We start from the raw sequence: 17,832 nt of genomic DNA on the forward strand, positions 1-17,832 counted from the left end.
CTTAACCTAGTTCAGTATTGTTATGCACATTCACATATTGTGCAATTAATCTCCAAAACTCCTTTTATCTTGCAAAATTGAAACTCTATACCTATTTAACAACTCCCCACTACCCAACCCTACCCCCTGACAACCACCATTCTACTCTCTGTTTCTATGAATTTAATTACTGTAGGTATGTCCTATTAGAGAATCATGCAGTTATCTGTCCTATGTGACTGGCTTATTTCACTTAGAACCTTGTCCTCAAGGTTCATCCATGTGTTGGAATGTTCTTCCTCTTTAAGGCTGAATTGTAAGCCATTGTATGTATATACAACTTGTTTATCCATTCATCCCTTGATGAAAACCTGGGTTGCTTCCACCTTTTGGCTGTTATGAATAACTCTTCTATGAACATGATGTACTAAACTTAATATATTTGCATGTAATTTGTTAATAAATTACGATGGCAAAACCTTGCAAATGACAATAAACTATTCTGGGTGGTAAATAAACTGGTGGGATAAATGACCAAGATATCTCAGTAAACTATGAAATATGTAGAAAATAGTAGATACATTTCAATCAACTCCCCATGGAGAGAATATATTTAGGGAGGGGGGATCTCTTTTCCTTTTTTTTTTATGATGAAGTTAGGTATAAATAATTATTTAGGGAAATAAGTATTACAAACACACACAAAAAAAATACTTGAAACTATGTTTTACATATTATGGGCTATAAATGTTACTTGAGGGAAAGTACTTCATACTTCCTGGAAGGCACTCGTCAGAGGTCGCTCTGTTCCCCTTAATCATGCTTGGAATTAATACCTGTCCTATGTACAGATTTTCTATGGAAGCATCACTTCCCACCCTGTACCCCCATCCTTTTGCTGTTTTATTGAGCAAACTCCTAAGGAGCAAACTCCCAGTGACATCCCCCAAGTGCAAGCACTGTGCCCAACACTGTTGGGATCACAGGGAGGGTGATGCTGTCTTTGCTCATGCCTTTTCTGTCCCTTAAATTCTCTTTCACTCCATATGCGACGCACCCTTCAGAGGCAGCTAAGACACCTTGCCCTGTTCCTGAAATGAGCAACACTGCAGGAATGGCTCCAAACAGTGTTTGCAATCCTGACCGACATGTAGCTTCCACTATTGGAGAATTGACTAACCACCTAATGACATCCAGAATCCAGACCTCTCACCCACTGACCTTCCCCTCAAACTGTGACCAAATGTATTTTTCATATGTCCCAAGTATAAAGAGCATTTCCTTTATACATGATGTTTTTCATGATGCATCTTCCTTCTAGAATCATACTCAGACTTCCAAGCTGGGGCAGACACCTCCCATGGTTTCCTCAGACTGGAAGTAATCTCTTTACCTCTTAAGTTCCAAATGCTCTTCCAGGCTACATAACAAGTTCTGCCCTGCACTGTGGGGACTTGGTCCACATGTTTACATAACTAGAAACTTCTAAAAAACAAAAACCTCACTCATTTCTTCTTCTTTTCTTCACATCAAAAGGCAAATGTCTAGACAATGGATTTAGAGCGGGTTTACACAATTTTTAAAATCACTATTATTTATCAACATTCATCCAATCAAAAGTAGACTTTAATGCCTCAAAGTGTCATTTGAGCAGCAATGTTGAATAATTTGCTCTTTGGCTTAAGTCTGCTCTTTTCACTGAAAACATATGAGTCAGAGTGTGTTAAGTATAAAACTGCTCCACAAAACACGATGCCAGTCATTGGAAATGTTTCTAACTTATTAAATGTCCATTCTTTTAGCAACCATTTCTAGGATTGAAGAAAAATGAAAGGAAGAAGTGACACAGTATTTAACTACATTAAATAAAGCTTCTTTTTTTATACTTATTCAATGAGTGACTATGCTTCCTAAAAAATAAGCAAGATATATTTTGAGAAATATGATGTCATAAGCTACAAGGACAAGCTAAAAAAGTCTCATTTGTCTCATGCACTGTTACTGAGCTATGTCTCAGAGACAATAATTGAATCCCCTGCTGTCTCAGATGAAAAATGATGTATAGTTATCTCCTTATCTAAGGGGGATACAGTCTGAGACCTCCAGTGGATGCCTGAGGATGCCTGAAACTGCAGATGTATGGAAACCTATATATATCATATATAGATATATATAAGATATATATACATCTTATATAGGATATATATATATCCTATATAAGAAAGAGGTAATATGCAAATTAACCTTCACAAGATGGCTACCTACAACCAGGTCGGCAAGGGGGTTAGTGAGGGATGATCAAACGACTGAACAAGCAGGCTGTGTGGGGCAACCAGGCCAGCAGGGGGGTTAGTGAGGGACGACCACATGACTAAACAGCAAGCTGCTTGGGGCAATCAGGCCAGCAGGGGGGTAGTTGGGGGCTACCAGGCCAGCAGGGGGCACATTTAGGGGCGATCAGGCCAGCACGCAGAGGCAGTGAGGGGTAATCAGGCTGGTGGGGGGGGGGGGGCAGGTCGGGCAACCAGGCAGGCAGGCAGGTGAGCGATTAAGAGCCAGCAGTCCAGGATTGTGAGAAGGATGTCCGACTGCCGGTTTAGATCCCCGGGATTGGGCCTAAACTGGCAGTCAGACATCCCCCAAGGGGTCCTGGATTGGAGAGGGTGCAGGCTGGGCTGAGGGGACCCACCCCCCCACCCCTGCACAAATTTTGTGCACCAGGCCTCTAGTATATATATTTTTTTCTATACATACGTACCTATGATAAAGTTTGATTTATAAATTAGGCACAGTAAGAGATTAACAAAACAACTAATAAAATGGAATAATTATAAGAATAGTCTATAATTACATATTATAATTATACAAGTGATGTGAATGTGGTCTCTCCCTCAGAATATCTGATTGCACTGTACTCACCCTGCTTGTGGTGATATGAGATGATGCAGTGCCAACATGATGGGATGGAGTGAGGAGAATGACATAAGCATTGAGACCTAACATTAGTTACTATAAGCTTTACTTGAACACCAGCATTATGATACCACGACAGTTGGTCTGACAACCAAGACAGCTACTAAGTGACTAATGCGTGGATGGGTAGTGTATACCTTCTGAAGATGTGAACAAAGGGATAACTCATGTCAGAGTTAGATGGTGAGAAAGATTTTGTCACACTATCAGGATGGTGTGCAATATTACACTTATAAGTTGGGTATTTCTGGAAATTTCCAGTTAATATTTTCAGACAACATTAACTGCAGGTAACTAAAACCAGGGAAAGGGAAATCATGGATATGGGGGATTGCTGCACTTCTGATTGTAGCATCCACGTTGTAAAGAAAAATAACTCTATCCATTAGGGGAACAAATTTAATGGATGACCTGAAACTTTCTGAAGTTTCGGGTTATTTCTATGTCAAGATGGAAACTATCCTACATATGCAGAAAATACACACACACCCCTTCACTAAACTAATCCAGAATTGTCAATGTTGGAAGGTATATAGAATTGTAGCCTGCCAAGAAATGAGACATATGCCTGGCCTGTGTGGCTAAGTGGTTGAGCATCAACCTATGAACCAGGAGGTCACGGTTCAATTTCTGTTCAGGCATATGCCCAGATCTCGGGCTCGGTCCCTGGTGTGGGGCGTGAAGGAGGCAGCCAATCGATGATTCTCTCTCATCATTGATGTTTCTATCTCCCTCTCCCTTTCTCTCTCTGAAAACAATAAAAACATATTTTTAAATTTTTTAAAGAGGAAAAAGAAATGAGACATGTATGTCCGTAAGAGCTGGTCTGCTAAAATGAGAATGTGTTTCTTAAATACCCTGCTAGTTAAATGGTGAACCTAAATGCTCACAGAATTCATGCCCAGACATCACTCTTTTCAGCCACAATCATCACCCCACTAACAGCAGCAGGTATGACCCATGTAGGCTATTTATAGCCCTATTAAATGTGAATATTTCATATCTCTTTATCCTTAGAAAGCTTTGTGTATCAGTCTTCTATGGAATGTGGGCCTTTCTCTCTGGGCTTCAGAAGAGGACTTAAAAAACAACAACACACACACACAAAAAAAAAAACACACCAAAAAACCGTAAGTTGGTTAAACAGGTGAAGTCAGGGGAAATTTTCTCACATTGAGATTTATTGGATTGTGAACAGTCTCTCAAGGGAAGCACCAGATGCCCCATCAACTGGGTTATTTACTTAAAAAGACTGTGGAGTGAGTGGAAGAGAGGCCGCCTGCGGGAATAATTTTGTGTTGATCCCTAAATGACCGACTTGATAGTCTTACAATTCTCAACAGTTTCCAAATCTTCAGTGTCTTCAGAAACTTTCGAATGAGAGGGAAAGCCACCCTGCTTACAATCGCCACTCCGTATAAAACCAAACAAAAACAAACCCACCAACAGAAAGCACAGCTCAGCACCCCTTTATCGGTGCTAGCTAAGCGGCAGGGACGCATTGGCTCAGAGAGAACACGGATTCTGGCCCCAGGCCTCGGGTCAGCCGAGGGCTTGCTTTTCCCTCCTTTCTCCAGTTATTTATTTCCCTTTTTGTCCCTTTGGTTTTAAACATCCCAAACCCAGCATTTTTTGTTGTTATTCCTCACCCAACAATATTTTTCCATTGATTTTTAGAAAAAGTGGAAGGGAAGAGGAGAGGCACAGAGAGAGAAACATTGACCACATAGACTGGTTGCCTCCTGCATGTGCCCCCCCCACCCCCTCCGCAGCCCCGACTAGGGCCAGGGATCAAGCCTGCAACTAAGGTACAGGCCCTTGACCAGAATCTAACCTGGGACCCTTTAGTCCACAGGCCAACACTATCCCCTGAGCCAAACTGGCCAGGGCCCAAACCCAGCATTTTTATCTTACAACATGCACACATGTAATGATATTCTCAGTTAATGTGATCTGTCAATGGGCAAATTCCTGTAAGGTCTCCGAAGGCCACTGACACCCACCCCCTAATCCCATGGAAGTTTTGAGAGGAAGCTGGACAACAGTACTTAGTGTCTGCAGCTCTCCACCTGTGATGAGCGGAACTATAGATAAGAAGACAGACCCAGAAGGTCTGGAAAGGCAGCTCAGCTGTGGGCTGAGCTCTCCCAGTTATCTGGAGGGGCTGCGACAAGTGGAGCCGCACTCCCCACCATATACTAGCACCCACACACCAGCAGCACCCACTCTGTAGAGGAACCGTGCGGCGCTCACATACTGTGGGTGGCAGTCATGCAGGGCTGGGGAGAGAGCAGCTGTGGTAAAGATGACACTAGAGGTATAAACTGCCTGGTCCCGGAAAGCTAGAGGAGGAAAACTCAGGGACTCCCCCTCTCCAGCTGCACTAAGACCATCTTAAAGAGCCCTAGGGAGAAAACAAAGATGGCGGCATAGATAAACACCGGGAAATTGCTGCTTCCCACAATCGATAAATGCATCAAAAACACAAGGTGGACACCATCCAGAACTACAGGAGGGCTGGCTGAGTGTAAATTCTACAACTAGAAGGAAAGAAAAGCACACTGAGAGCGGGAGGAGCTGCGGAGGTGGAGTGCAGAGGTACGGGGGCTCGCACACGCGGAAAGGGTCTGGCACCTGAGGATGCGGCTGTCTTTTTGAATCCGGAGGGAGACACAAGCTCCCTGCAGCGGGCGAGCTTGAGAGCGGCTTTCCCTCAGAGGTGCTTGCAGCCATTGCCGGGACACTGGGACTCACGACTCCTTAGGGCGGGGCTGAGGCTCCGCCATAGCTGCTTTCTCCGCCCTTTGATTCCTTAAGACCCCGCCCCGCCCAGGCTGCGGCAGAGGCTTTTGCATATGAATGCCCCGGCCATTTGCAACCTGTAATTACCTAACCGAAGCTGGGCCAGATAGACCCAGAGCTTCCAAGAGAAGGCCCAAGGCCCCACAGCGGCTTGCATTGCTACACAGCTGAGCATCATCAGGGCACTTCCAAACTCCAAAAAAAAGGAAGGGGAATCTGCAGTTCTCTTCATAGTTCCTGCTGTGTAACCTCAGGCAGAGGCTAAATTAGCACCTCCTTAGATCCAAGAGCCACTCTGCCCAGTGGTCAGAGGGGGACCATCCAGATCACAACTCCTCAGATCCATAAGGGACACACTCAGGGTGCAGTCTCAGTGAACACCAAAGCCCCACTGAAGCACGTCTTGCCCCAGAAGGGTGTCTCCAGCACAGAAGTTCTCCCACTGCAGACACAGCTGATTCTCACTGCCAATTGCCCTGGAGGTCAATTCCTCCCAGTGATCCTACAACAACCAAGGCATAGCTACAACAAGACTGTGCACAAAGCCCATGAGGGGGTGCACCAAGAGTGTCCACCTCAGGTAACTGGGGAGGCTGAGCCACTGGGCCCTACAGGACACCTAGCACACAAAGCCATTCTATCAACACAGGGAAGCAGCCAAAATGTGGAGACAAAGAAACAGGTCACAAATGGCAGAAATGGAGGAAAGCAAACGACTGGATATAGAGTTCAAGGCCACGTTTATAAGGTTTTTCAAGAATTTTATGGAAACCGCCAATAAATTTAATGAGTCCCTCAATAAGTATAGTGAGACCATGGAGGACATGAAAAAGGACCAACTAGAAATTAAGCATACACTGACTGAAATCAAGAATAATTTACAGAGATCCAACAGCAGACAAGAGGGTCCCAAGAATCAAGTCAAAGATTTGAAATACAAAGAAACAAAAAATACCCAACTGAAAAAGAAAAAAGAAAAGAGATTCAAAAAATATGAAGATAGTGTAAGGAACCTCTGGGACAACTTCAAGTGTACCAACATCAGAATTATAGGGGTAGCAGAAGAAGAGAGAGGGCAAGATATTGAAAACCTATTTGAAGAAATAATGACAGAAAACTTCCCCTACCTGGTGAAAGAAATAGACTTCCAAGTCCAGGAAGCGCAGAGAACCCCAAACAAAAGGAATCCAAAGAGGACCACACCAAGACACATCATCATTAAAATGCCAAGAGCCAAAGACAAAGAGAGAATCTTAAAAGCAGCAAGAGAAAGACAGTCAGTTACCTACAAGGGAGTACCCATACGACTGTCAGCTGATTTCTCAACAGAAACCATGCAGGCCAGAAGGGAGTGGCAAGAAATATTCAAAGTGATGAATAGCATGAACCTGCAACCAAGGTTACTTTATCCAGCAAAGCTATCATTCAGAATAGAAGGTCAGAGAAAGAGCTTCACGGATAAGAAAAAGCTAAAGGAGTTCATCACCACCAAACCAGGATTATATGAAATGCTGAAAGGTATTCTTTAAGAAGAGGAAGAAGAAAAAGGAACTCTTACCATTTGCCACAGCATGGATGGAACTGGAGAGCAGATAAATACCACATGATCTCACTCATTTGTGGAATATAATGAACAACATAAACTGATGAACAAGGACTGATCCAGAGACGGAGAGGCATTGATTGGACTGTCGGGCTTTGGAGGGAAGGTAGGGGAGGGTGGGGGTAAGGGGGAATGATCAACCAAAGGACTTACATGCAGGCATATAGGCCTAACCAATGGACACGGACAACAGGGGGGGGGGGCGGTGAGGGCATGAGCGGGGGGCGGGGTAGAGGGTAACGTGGGGACAAGGACACATATGTAATATCTTAATCAATAAAAATATATTTTTTAAAAAAAGAGCCCTAGGGAACGCTCTCTAGCCTTTCAGCCAAATGCACCCCTCCCCTAAGGCCATCTGGGACATCAAAACATCTACAAAGAAGGGGAGGGTTTGGGGTAGATAAGCAAAATGGCTCCATGCAAAGATCACAGCCAATTTCATCCAGCTCTGGACTGCCTGAGTGGGTCAAGCAACAAGTGTAAAGTAAAAGTCCTCTTCTGGATGTTATATGGCAATGAGGGTGACAGATGGGGCCTCATGAAGAAATGCAGTAGCAGAGAGTCCTGGGTGCTGACTGGACAAACAGAGGACAGGACCTTCATAAAACCCAACCATGTCCTTGTGCTTGTATATTACACTTTCTTCACCATCCAGTAACCGGATATAATCATGTATATAAATCCATGATTGCCTTGTTTTGGAGGTGGTTTCTTTATTTCTCTCTGTTTGACTTCTGATTGCAGAACTTTACCCCAAAGCCTGAGATTTGAGTCTCAAAGAGATGTGAGCTCTCCAGCTTGCTCCTCCCTGTCTTCTCGATTGAAAGGCAAGTCAACAGAAACAGCCATGGTTCAGATTCCCATTCATTTCACCCTTGAGAAGGGCAGGAACCATATTCTGGTTTTCCATGGGTCTTAGAATGTTCTTTATCATCTGCCTTCTCTATATGTTATTTTATTTCATTAAGGAGGGAGATTTGTAAGCCTTTAGAATGTTTCTGTTTCATCAGTTGACTATTTCTTATAGGCACCATTTAATATCTTTTCTCTTTCTTAAATAAAAAACTGCTGAAATGTAACATCTTACAGAACCCTCTTTGCATGTATGTGTGTGTGTGTGTGTGTGTGTGTGTGTGTGTACCTCCCAGCCCACAATATACCGTTGTACTTGCCAGTCTCCATAAACACATGAGCCAACTCCTTGCAATAAATTTCTTTCTATGTACATGCATGTCTTACTGGTTCCGCCTCTCTGGAGAACCCTGAATATTACCAACACCAATAATATGATATACGCACCAATTTATACTCTGACCAGCAGTGGATAATAAGTGTTCCAATACACAAAATACAATTGGTCCACCTGCCCTTAAACTCTTCCCTTCCTATAGGGTGGTGACTAGTTTCATCTTCTAGGTGGTGAAAAAGATGGGTTTATTTTGTGTCCCCTCTGAAAATTATTCAGTGACTTCAAGGGTCTATGCTACAGAGTGAGGCTCAAACTCTATTAGGCACAGTGAGATTGAGCCATCCTAGACTCCTGGGCTCCTCTCTGACATTCTGCTGCCCACTGGGGTTCAAATTATTTTCTAATATGTCATCTATGATATAAAAGCTTACCTGGGACCCCAACATCTCGTATGTTGAGCCCTTTTGCTGGTGCAGGCAGGGAGAGGGTCCCATACTCACAGTTTCTTTCTCACCCTTGAGGTTACCTCTCAGGGCACCTCTAGTGACAGGGAAGGTCTCAGAGCCCAGGGTAATAACTGCATCCTGCTCAGTTCTGGACTCTAGTCAGATGGGTCCTGTTCTGTGTCCTGCATGAGTTTTAAACACCCACCCAATGCCATCAGGGTTGCCGAAGATGTCCTTTTCTCTCCATTTTCTCTTTCCGTCACCCCAGTCTCTCTACCTTAAAAAATTCCTTCCCCATCTACAAGGTCCAACATGACTTGTCCCTCCCTTGAGCCTTTGTGATCTGCTCTGTTGGAGTCGAGCTCCCCTTGAGATCATTACTGGCACTTTCAGGCGCATCCCTTGGTTTCACTCTGGTGCTGTGACTTGGAAGCTCCCAAACTTGAGTTGGTTAATGACCCCAGATCTCAGTTTCTTTGTCTGTATAATGCGAACATCTGGCCTGCCCCATGGTGCTTCACAAGTATTACATGAGTTGACACTTGCTTACTTAATACACACACAGTATAACGTTTGCTTTAACTGACTAGTCAGGCCAGAGACACATGGGTTATAGTAAATCTCTCCACAACTCCATTTCTACCACAAATTCTGCGGGCCTTGAGATGTTATCTCCCAAGTCAACTCAGCATGTTTTCCTAGAAGCAATAAATAAATGCAGCCATTCTTACCCTTAAATTCTCTAAATCAGTTACTAACAGAGAGGTGCCTGTTCTAAAGTTGACACACATTCTAACATAATTTTGCATTAATGGTACCATTTATCTAGAATAAAGCATCCAATTTGCTCTTCAACTCTGTGCTGGAGGCTTGCGGAACGTATTGTGTTCCTGGACCAAACACTGCCAGCAAATGTAGGGTCAACTTATCATGAAGACAATATAAGACCTGTGCTTTCTTCCAGTACATTCAAATTTGTGAGATGCTTCTTCTACTCAAAAATGATAGCACATTAAAAAAAACAAGGTTAACTCAGTTTTATTCCTTTGAAATAACATTCATAGAATCTAGAAATGGAATTGGAAAGCATCACAAAATATGATAAAGCACGTCATTGCTTCTACTTGGGCTTTATAAAATCAAATGCTGCCGATGGGTAAAAAGGGAAATGAAATTTGCACTTACCTGATGGAACCACCTGTATCACCTTTTCCCAAGATCCATATGGGAATATTTCAAGAAGGCAGGAGTAGAAACCGACGTCAGCCTCAGAGGCATTGTGAAAGGCCAGCATCATATCGTTGGGACCCGAGGTTGACTTCAAGAAGTAAACCCTACCAACATAGGGCTCCCTTATTTCCGAACCAAAGGTAGGGTGAAAAATGGCTATGGACTCTTTCTCCGTTGCGTTGATCTTGAACCACTCCATCTGGACTAAGGTGCCCAATGGATACTGACACTCGAGAGTCAGAGTCTCTGCAAGTTTGACTCTTGTGTTCCAAAATATCTCTTCACCTAGAGCTGAAATAGACATCATATTCATTCAATTAGACATTATGCTTAAAACACCAGATAGATACCTTACGCTGTTCTAAGCTTTCTAAGACCTAGCAAGATAGTAAATTGAGACCATGGTAGAGACTAACAACTTCTACCTTAGTCTAAAAGGGTTTCCACTGCTGGGAATAGGCGCTTGGAACTTTTCCTTTTTCTGAACAAGTGGAAAATTATCTAAGCCAACTACAGAGCATTATAATTTCAGAACATGTCACACTACAAGACCAGAAAAAGGACTGAAGACATTATCTTTACCTTTGTGTACATGAAGAAGAGCCACGAGGAAAGTAAAATAATCCATCTCTGGAAAGCGCCTGGGAGGCAGGTCTGGAAAAAAGACAAGTTTTATAATGTTACTTGCAGAGACCCAGCGCAAGGCACTGCTTCCTTCCTCTCAGATACTATCAGTGGTCTCTCCTCTTTCTGAAGTGCGAACACAGGAAAAAGGTCTGAGCTTCAAAGTCAGCTTTGCTCTCATACAAGGATGGGCAGATTTGAACTGCTTCTCTTGGGGAAACAACTTATTTTCAAGCTTTCATTTCTACAAAGATTCATTCACTGAACAAACATTTTCCGAGTGCCTTTTCTCTAGGTAATGAGGATACAACAGTCAATTTATTCTTTAAAATTCTTGCCATCATCGAACTTATGTTCTAGTGGGAGGAGACAGAAAGGAAAACAAAACAGTAAAAAGTAGAGTCAGTTATAGGTGGTAAGTGCATGAGGGAAAACACAGCAGGGGCATGGATCAGGGGAGAGGCTCTAGCATTTCCCTTTGATAGAAAGGCCCAGAAGTCTTTACTAAGGACCTGAGGTTGGAGCAGAGACTGAAGGGTGAGGGGAGGAGTCTATGACTGGGGATCTGGCAGCCCCATTGGGCAGGGCCTTCCTTTGCTGAGCTCAGAATTGGTTTGGGATGATGAAGGAGTCACCGAAGGCCCCCCAAATCTACTGTTATGGTTGATTTTTTTAAAACTTTTTATTTCTAAATAATTATAGAGTCACAGGAACTTTCCAAGATAATACAGAGCTCCCATGTACCTCCACCCAGTATCCCTAACTGTTACATCTTATATGATTATAGTTCAATATCAAATGTGAAATCAACAATGTCATGGTAATCAGAACATTATGATGTGTACCTATAATAATGTATGGTGCTAACTTAGGTTTACATAGCATTCTATTTTCCAAAAGCTTTCACATTGATGATATCATTTGTAACAGCTTTGTAGTAGTTAATTGACATATCTGTGATCTCTGTTTTGTAAGTAATTCATTGAAACCATTTGCTGACAATACCAGCACAAGATAGACATGATCTCTACCCCCAAATCACCCATAAAATGTTGGGTCTGGCAGATTAAAGAAGGAATTTGTTATAATAAAACTTGGTCATTTCTATACAAGTCATTTGATCAAGTTGTATAACATCCGAGAGAGGGAATTCGTTCCAATAGATTTGGGCAGGGTGTCATAGGAAGAGTGTACCAGACTCTGGGACTTCCAACCACAATACAAATTTCCAAGTAGAAAAGTGGGAGGAAGAGCAATGGAGTGCCAACATGGGACACTACCAGGAAACAATGTGACTACAGTGTAGTGGGTGGGGACGTGACAAAAATGAACTTGGGGCCGGATTGAAAGGGTGTTGAACGGCATACATGAAGCACTTCACAGTGGGTCGTCAGGGACCAGGGCATCCTGCTGCATCTGTGACTCAGCACCAGGAACCATTCCTGGAACGTACATCTAAGGCACAAACATAGCTCTGAGGGAACGCCTTCAGCGTTGTAGCGGGAACCATTGAGATGAGATGTGGACAGGAATTGCCAGGAGACTGACTCCAGATGGATTGGGTGAGACAATGTTTGCCCTTACAGATTTTCTGATAGGGTTATATGTGCAAGCGGAAGCAATTGGAGGCTTTTAGATACCAGAATGATACGATCAGATTTGAATTATCAGACAACTTCCCTCACTCCTATCAGGAAGCTGGCTTTGTTTAGGATCCACTCCTTCTCCAGCACCATAGGGATAGTAGAACAAATCTAAGCCATGATACAGACAACTAAGACCTATTTGGGGGCAGAGGTGGAGAAGCCAATCATGGACTGAATTGATGCATTCAAAGTAAGGGAAATTCTTTACATTTGATGTCAAAGACACCTCTCTCTCTCTCTCTCTCTCTCTCTCTCTCTCTCTCTTTCTCTTTCTCTCTCTCAAATCTTATTGTATTATTATTATATTTGAATAAGAAAAAATGTTGCCCCAGTTACCACAAGCAACCTGAGGACAGAGTGTGGCAGAGAGAGATGGGAATGAATTTGGGTCTCAGATGGCATCACTGAGGTACTGAATTCAGGATTCTAGAGTCTGAGCTCATTGTGGAAGGCTATAAATTCCTATACTTTACAAGCCTGTGAGAAAAGCAGTTTCTGTTTCCTACAACCACATACCTCGGAGCTCCTACAATTGTTCTGGTTGCTGCATGAAGACTGGATTGGAAGGAAGCAGAAAAGGGTACGAAACTTAGGCACTGTCACTGTGATCTGAGTAAGGCGGCGGGAAGCTTGTTCTCAAAGATTTCCATGGAGATGAAGAGCAATAGACTGACTGCCAGACATTATCCACTATCTATCACACAGGGACACAATAATTATGGGTGTCCTTGACTCCATGGGCCCCAGTCAGGGTCCAGTTAGGAAAATAGAGCCCATGGCCACTGGTTCAATAGAGGGCATTTCACAAGAAAAATTACTAGAAAGAATAATGGGAGAGCAAAAGGAGCCAAACAGGCAGGGAGGTGACTCAGAGGAGCATAAGGAGGAACCCATTCCCACAGTGCTGGTTAGAAGTCCTGGGAGGAGACACGCTGCTCATTATGGAGGCTCCTGTTTGAAGCTGGAGCCAAGGAGGAAATAAAATGCTTCCAGAGATGTTAGAAAAGGTCAAGGAATAGATCTGTCAGAGAAAAGGGGAAATGGCAGGAGAGAAAACTGATGCTCAGAGAACCTGAATGACTGCTAGTGAAGGGCATCTATGGAGAACTCACAGCTGACGTCAGATTCAGTGGTGAAACTTCCCTCTAAGAGCAGGAGCAAGGCAAGGAGGCCCACTTGCACCACCACTATTCACATTGTATTGGAAGTCTCAGCCTGAGCAATTAGGCAAGAAAAAGAAATGAAAGAAGTCTAAATTGCAAGGGGAAAAGCAATCTACAGGCTCAATGAAATCCTTATAAAAAATTCAAAAAGCTGGTCCCAGATTCATATAGCATTACAAAGGGGCCTTAGAAAAGAAAAAAAGTGACATTCGGAGTTACAAGTTGGAAATAAATAATGCAGAAGATCATAGTCCAAGTTTCAATGATTCATGATATAAATAATCATTAAATGCTTATTAAACAAATGCCAAAACATATATCAATAAATCAATATGTCTATCTACCAATCTATCTATCTGGAGTGTGTATGAGTGTGTGTGTGTCACCAGTAAAAGAGAGAGCATAAGGGTCAGGTAAAACATGGCAGAGATGCAGGGGAGAGGAAGGATGGACAAAGGGACAGAGCAGACAAGTGCAGCACACGGGGCAATGGATCCTAAAAGAAATGAGATGTAACAGCACCATCCACACTTTCAGCGGCTCCTACACCCAGCTCCTCACTGAACCCTCCCCTTCTGGAGTAAGGATTCAGGTATGTGGGTGAATTACTGAAAAGGGGACACTAATTGGTAATAACTTGTAGTAAACCCTTCATTCCCAAGGCATCCAAAGCCACCTGAGCTAAGAGATGAAGACGGGACAAGTGACTAAAATCAAGGGAGGGCACAGATCCCCATGAAAGGTGCAGGGAGACATGTGGCTGGAGATAAAGTTCAGCTGTTACAACTTTGCGAAGGATGAGCCCGATTTATCACCATCTAACCAAAGACAAATAGAGAGTATGCTTGAGCTATTTTTGTTGTGTAGGCAGCCATTTTTTCTATGATTTATGAAGGGATTTTGGCTTGAGGTTTTTTTTCTAATAGAGCTGTCTGTATAAGAGAGTTTCATCCTCAAGGAAGTCATTAATCAAAATATTATTGGAATTCTCTACTGCTGAACACGTCTCAGTGAACCACGTAAGTGTGAATTCACCCACAAGCTCACCTGGGACTGTAGGCTCCTAGGGGACCTGGGCTGGTAACAGTCTCCAGGTACACTGTTTTCTTTCTCTTAGGCTGTCCACACAGACACTTCTCTATCTCCCAGTGTCACCACTTCTGCTTTCTCTGGTATTTCCTGCCTTCCCAGATGTCTCTGCCCTTTCTGAACATTGGGAGGATTCTAGTGTCTATTCCATGACCTGAGCCCATCTTCCCCAGCACCTGCTGAAACCTGATTGCACCCCTCACTTCTTTAGACAACTACTGCCATGCGGGACAGCAGAAAGCCTGTGCTAACCTTTGAGAACCAATGACTGGGGCTTGGAAGACCATGTCCTTCTTATCTGTGAAGAGGCTCCTCCTTCAACTGGAACCTTACAGTCTTGGTTTCTGCTCCCTGCCTCAAAGTGTCTCCTTAAAAGAATGTTTCCAATGAGGGTACATGTGGTTTCCCCTAACCCATGATACCCTACCAGTGGTCGGCAAACTGCAGCTCACGAGCCACATGCGGCTCTTTGGCCTCTTGAGTGTGACTCTTCCACAAAATACCGATTTTGTGGCATATGCGCCACGAAGTTTCAATCGCACTGTACATGCACACTCACACGTGGTATTTTGTGGAAGAGCCACACTCAAGGGGACAAAGAGCCACATGTGGCTCGTGAGCCGCAGTTTGCCAACCACTGCCCTAGACCTTTGCCAAGTCCCCTCTGAGGGACCAGTAAAAATGCACTTGCATTCAAAGCAGAGACTTCAGTTTGGGTTCCGTGGGGCATCTTCTAGGACAAGGGTCTGCAAACTATGGCCCGGGGGCCTCCTTTGTCCATGTAGTTGGAACGCAGCCAGGCCTGTTTGTTGGCATATTGTCAATGGCTGCTTTTGTGCTCTGACCAGTAGTTGTGACAGAGACCAAATGACCTACAAAGCTGAAAATAGTCACTTTTTGATGCATTACAGGAAAAGATGGGCAACCCTTGCATAGGGTAGGATGTTGATAGTGAACATTTATCATATAAGTTCATCTTGCTCAGTCTTTCTGGAGAGAAGGGAGGCTCACCCTGATAGTCCAGACACTGGTAAAATTAGCTCCATTGTATTATTCTGAGGAACCGCACCCTCAGACCTACTACAAGTATAATTCTTCTAGAAACAGACTAAGAAGGATGACTTACATGACATCCGTTTACTACTTACAACTGTCATTAAACTTACTGGTTTATCGAGATCAACCATTCGGCTAATTACAGCTATTTCCCAAAGCTCTTTTCCTACTGTATCTACTTACACCATTTGATTAGCAGGCCCCCTCTTTGCACACACTATTAATTTTAAAAGTGTGACTTCGGCCACGATCAATCTTTTTTTTCTGGAAGGTTACTAACCTTGAGACGGGAGAGTTCTGCTCACTCGAACTCTTCTTTCCCGGTGTGTGTCTTGGTGAAGGGCTTCCTCTTTATGGTGGCCCCTACGCCTCAGTCCCACTGGGTCACCGGCCAGCTCCCTGCTTCCTCATTCCTTAGGGGACGTCATCCCAGGGCGTGACTTGGCCTGTGCTTGTGAGCCCTTCTCTCCACCTGAGCTCCCTCAGACTGGAGCTGCAGTAAAGCATTAACATGTCATGAAGCCCTGGTGTTTGAAGGCTTGAAACCAGCCAAGCAGTGGGCCTGCTTCTGGAAACACCTTTCTCCCTTTAGCTCCTCAGACCCACTCCCTAACAGATACAGCTCTCTTTCCCCTCTGACAATTTTACAGTTACAAGGGATGGACTTCTGAGCTCATGTCTTACTTCTAAATTGGAACCACACCCAAAAAACCTGAAGTTGGTTACTTTGTCTTTCCTTCCCCATTTGTCTTCCTGGCAATCAAAGCACTTCATATTCACAAGCCCCTGAGATATGGGAATTCTCATCTCTGCTGATATCTAAGCAGGTTTCAATCCCACTTTCCAGAGACTCCTGGTTTTGTTTTCAACCTCCCACTTTCTGACATAACATGTGCCCAAGTTGGTGTTGCCTGTGAACTATCCCGGCAGGTTCAGCAGCTTCTGTGTCTCAGACACACGATCATCTCTCCGCTGCTCCGAGGACAGCAGCGCTGGTCGCACGTGTCCCTTAGATGGGCTAGCTCATGGAGGTTCCCTAGGGGCTGAACCACCAAGAAGGACTATGGCTGAGGCCGAGTCTGTGCAATTTAGAAACCCCAGAAGCAAGGACCAGGACCGTGTGGGATAGAGGAGAAGGCACTTTCTGGAGGCCACTCGTGCCTGGAAGCATGAGAGGAGACAATGAAATGTTCTTTCATGACACAAATGGAGTCTGAGCACGTAAGTGGGTCACAGGTAGTTTTCTAAAACTCTTACCTGCCTCGGGCCACTCCCTTCAACGCCTGACCACCCTCAGAAGAATGTCAAACTTCCTAGGACTCACCAGGCCGGCCTTTCCAGTCTGTGTCTTAGTCCATCTCTCCACCTACCACTCCAGACCCTCCTGATGTTTACAAGCGGGGAACATACTCCGCAGTGCAGGACTTTGCACGTGGGGCTTCATGTCTTCTATTCCTGTCCCCTCAGGAGGTCCCAGCCCAGATGTCCCTCACAGGACACACTTCCCGAGTCCCCAAGACTGGGGTCGGTAGTCCTCCCGTGAGTTCCCTGAGGCCCTGGGTAGATCTTTACTGAAACAGGTATCGCTTCCTTTGTAACATCCCATGTCTTTGCGGCATTTCTTATTAGAGCCTCACAAGCCCCTTCAGTGCACAGATAGAGGACCCTCCCCTGCTCTGCCCAGAGCGGGCTCAGGCCTGGTGTCGGGTCAGTATTTGCTAAAATCATGTAAACCCATGGCTTTTATTTGTGAGGTGTTGCCATGTGCTAATTACCATCCGGTTCCATCTGGTTTCCAGTGTGTGCTGTGTTCTTGGTTGTGTGCTCCATCTCTGTTTCTCCAACAAATAAGCCAGAAAGAAATATTGATCCCAAATTCACATGGGTTTTGCAGAACAAACCCAGAGACAAGCTTTTCTGTTTCTGGCCAACTCTTTCTCAAGATGACTCAGTGGGCCCTGACTTGGCCACAAACACTGGCTGAAACAATCACTGTCCACCCAGGCGACACACCACATGAACGTCAGAG

General features: G+C 44.2%; 1 protein-coding gene across 1 annotated transcript in view; it reads right to left on the reverse strand.

Moving 5' to 3' along the window:
* The window catches only part of CD226 (CD226 molecule), a 60,868-nt gene extending 50,358 nt beyond the window's left edge, over nt 1-10,510 (reverse strand). Inside the window, exon 1 of the mRNA XM_081097858.1 lies at nt 10,181-10,510. Within this exon, the coding sequence (XP_080953984.1) occupies nt 10,181-10,424 (244 nt within the window). The 5' untranslated portion in view covers nt 10,425-10,510. The remainder of the gene's footprint in view (nt 1-10,180) is intronic.
* Nucleotides 10,511-17,832: the final 7,322 nt, after the last annotated feature.

The sequence above is a fragment of the Myotis nattereri genome, assembly GCF_964212035.1.
Source record: "Myotis nattereri genome assembly, chromosome: 8".
Lineage (NCBI taxonomy): Eukaryota > Metazoa > Chordata > Mammalia > Chiroptera > Vespertilionidae > Myotis > Myotis nattereri.